Raw genomic sequence first — 2,661 nt, 5'->3', positions numbered from 1 at the left:
CACTTTTACAATTACAAATACTAAAAACCTGTATTTACGTTTTTTACTGTTTAAAACAAGAATGGCTTAGCTCAAGTGCGAAAGACTCCTAAAATAGCAAAACATCGACATGAATTTCACACCACACCTCAGCTAAATACATGTCAGACAACGAATATATTATGTGAACTGGGTACATGTAATGGTGAAAAGTGGTCTATGAGTGGAATCAACGTAATTTATCAACTTCGTATAAGTAGCTCCATATAAGCTGCGCAGCAGTGCAAAGGGCATTCGCTTGACATGGCATGTTTTCAGGCCGTGATTCCCCAGTTGTACGCACGACTAGAAACCGTCTCCTCCATCGTGCCACAGACAACCCCGGCACTCCCTGCGCGCAGGTAGGCTTCTTTCAGAAGTGGGCTCTACACTACACGTACACAACACCTCACCTTCGCACGCTCTTAGTGGGCTACACTACCGTACACCACTTTACCGTTCGCAGCGATTTACCTTCTGGAACTGGGCTACCACGTCACGCACATACTCGACCTCTCGCGCAGTCTACTCTTCTGGAACTGGGCTACACGTACGCCACATCTCACACCTCACGCGCTTAATCCTTCTGGAAGTGGTGTTACACTACACGTTACGCACATCTCACCCTCGCGCTGCTATGCCTTCTGGACTGTCCCAGTACAGTACAGGTACTCGCACATCTCCCTCGCGCGTCATACCTTCTGGAAGTGTGGCTACACTACACGTAGCACACCTCACCCTTCTGCGCGGCTCATGACTTTCTGAAGTGCGTAGCGACAATACACGTACGCCAACCTCACCCCCGGCCGCTCTACCTTCTGGAAGTGGGCTACACTACACTGTATGCACACCTCACCCGCACGCTCATACCTTCTTGGAAGTGGGCTAATACACGTACTGCACACCTCCCATCGCGGCTCATACCTTTACTGGATAGTGGGCCACACTACACGTACGCACATTCACCAGTCGCGCCGCTCATCCTTCTGGAAGTGGGCTGACATACATCGCTCGCACACTCACCGCTGCGGCTCATACTTCTGGAAGTGGCGCTACACTACACGTACGCCCACCTCACCCTAGCGCGCTCATACCTTTGGAACAGTGGGCTAACTACACGGTAGCATCATTCTTTACCTCGCGGCGAATGTTACCTTTCTGATAGTGGGCTACACGTACGAACCTTCACCCTCGCGCCTCTTTACCTTCTGGAAGTGGGCTAACACTACAGTACGCCAACCTCACCCCGCACGCTATCCTTTGGAAGTGTGCTTACACTACATGTACGCAACCTCACACATGCGCGCCGCTCTATACTTTGGAACGTGGGACTACACTACACAGCGCCACATCTTCAACTCCGTACGCACTGCTCATATCCTTCTGGAAGTGGTGCTACACTACCGTACCACATTCACCCGCACTGCTCATACCCTTCCTGGAAGTGGCTACACTACATACACACAGTCTCACCCATCGCACAGCTATCATACCTTGCTGAAGTGCGGCCTACACTACACGTACACACATTCTCACTCTCGCAGACGTCATACCTTCTGGAGTGGGTAGCTACACTACACGTACCCTACCCACATCTCACCCTCGCGCGCTCATACCTTCTGGAAGTGGGCTACACTACACGTACCCTACCCACATCTCACCCTCGCGCGCTCATACCTTCTGGAAGTGGGCTACACTACACGTACACTACACACATCTCACCCTCGCGCGCTCATACCTTCTGGAAGTGGGCTACGTGTACGAGCATCTCATCGTCGCCGATGATCAGCTCCTCCTTGGGCACCTCCTCGACCCTGTACGACTTCGTTCCGCCCGTGTTGAGACACTCCAGCTGCACATCGTCGCGCTGTATGCAGAACACCTTGTTGCTGACGACCTCCACCAACCTGTTAGAGATGAGGCGAATGAGAACAACTGCAATCACAATGACAGCCTTGGCTCGTCCTGTCTCCACAGAGTACTATTCTGCTATAGTGTGCTTGCATCTTGGGGCATCACGCTTGTACTTTTTACCTTACCATGGAATTATTTTTCGAGTAATGAAATTGTCAGACAAGAGTTAGAGACAAGTCTGAGCGCAGAGCACAATAAGCCAAAAGCAGCCATATTTCTTAATACGCTCTGCCAACCAGTGCGCACTGGTGGCACATATGCACACTCATATCCAAACAGCTTCGCGGAACGCTGTCCATTTCCCCCAAGCGCGTCTCGATAGCTAACCGAGGTGTTTCTGTATCACTGTATCCGTGAATGTTAATCTTTCCTAGACACGACGCCATGAAGAAAAAAGAACACCATCACGCCTGTACTACAGTACAACTCAGTGTAAGTGCAATGCGACGGCCCTACCTTAGTTTTCCAGAACCGTCTTCGGTCCACTCCACAAAGTTTTCTGCCTTCTTGAGCAGACTCCCGACCGAACCGTTCTTGTTTGGATAAAGCACCAGCTCCTTCTATACAGGAGATTAAATGAATTTCATTAACGCATAGGATCCTCAGTGCATGACACAGTGAGGCTTTCATTTCTGCTATACACACAGCTGTAAATTCTAGCTTTATTACATTGAATAATGAATTCGAATGCAATCGAAATGTGTTTAAATAATATGAATAATTTCAAAT

The 2,661-nt window shown here is 49.7% G+C and overlaps 1 protein-coding gene across 1 annotated transcript in view; it reads right to left on the bottom strand.

Moving 5' to 3' along the window:
- Positions 1-2,661, bottom strand: part of LOC106821074 (ubiquitin carboxyl-terminal hydrolase 7-like) — a 55,186-nt gene that overhangs the window by 8,143 nt on the left and 44,382 nt on the right. The window contains exons 25-27 of the mRNA XM_014825718.1: positions 2,389-2,492; positions 1,757-1,925; positions 1,202-1,223 (exon numbers count right to left, since the gene is read on the bottom strand). Of these exons, the coding sequence (XP_014681204.1) occupies positions 1,202-1,223; positions 1,757-1,925; positions 2,389-2,492 (295 nt within the window). The remainder of the gene's footprint in view (positions 1-1,201; positions 1,224-1,756; positions 1,926-2,388; positions 2,493-2,661) is intronic.

The sequence above is a fragment of the Priapulus caudatus genome, unplaced genomic scaffold (assembly GCF_000485595.1).
Source record: "Priapulus caudatus unplaced genomic scaffold, Priapulus_caudatus-5.0.1 Scaffold58, whole genome shotgun sequence".
Classification (NCBI taxonomy): domain Eukaryota; kingdom Metazoa; phylum Priapulida; class Priapulimorpha; order Priapulimorphida; family Priapulidae; genus Priapulus; species Priapulus caudatus.
Note: the sequence above shows the minus strand (reverse complement) of the source record. Positions and strands in the feature narration are given on the sequence as shown.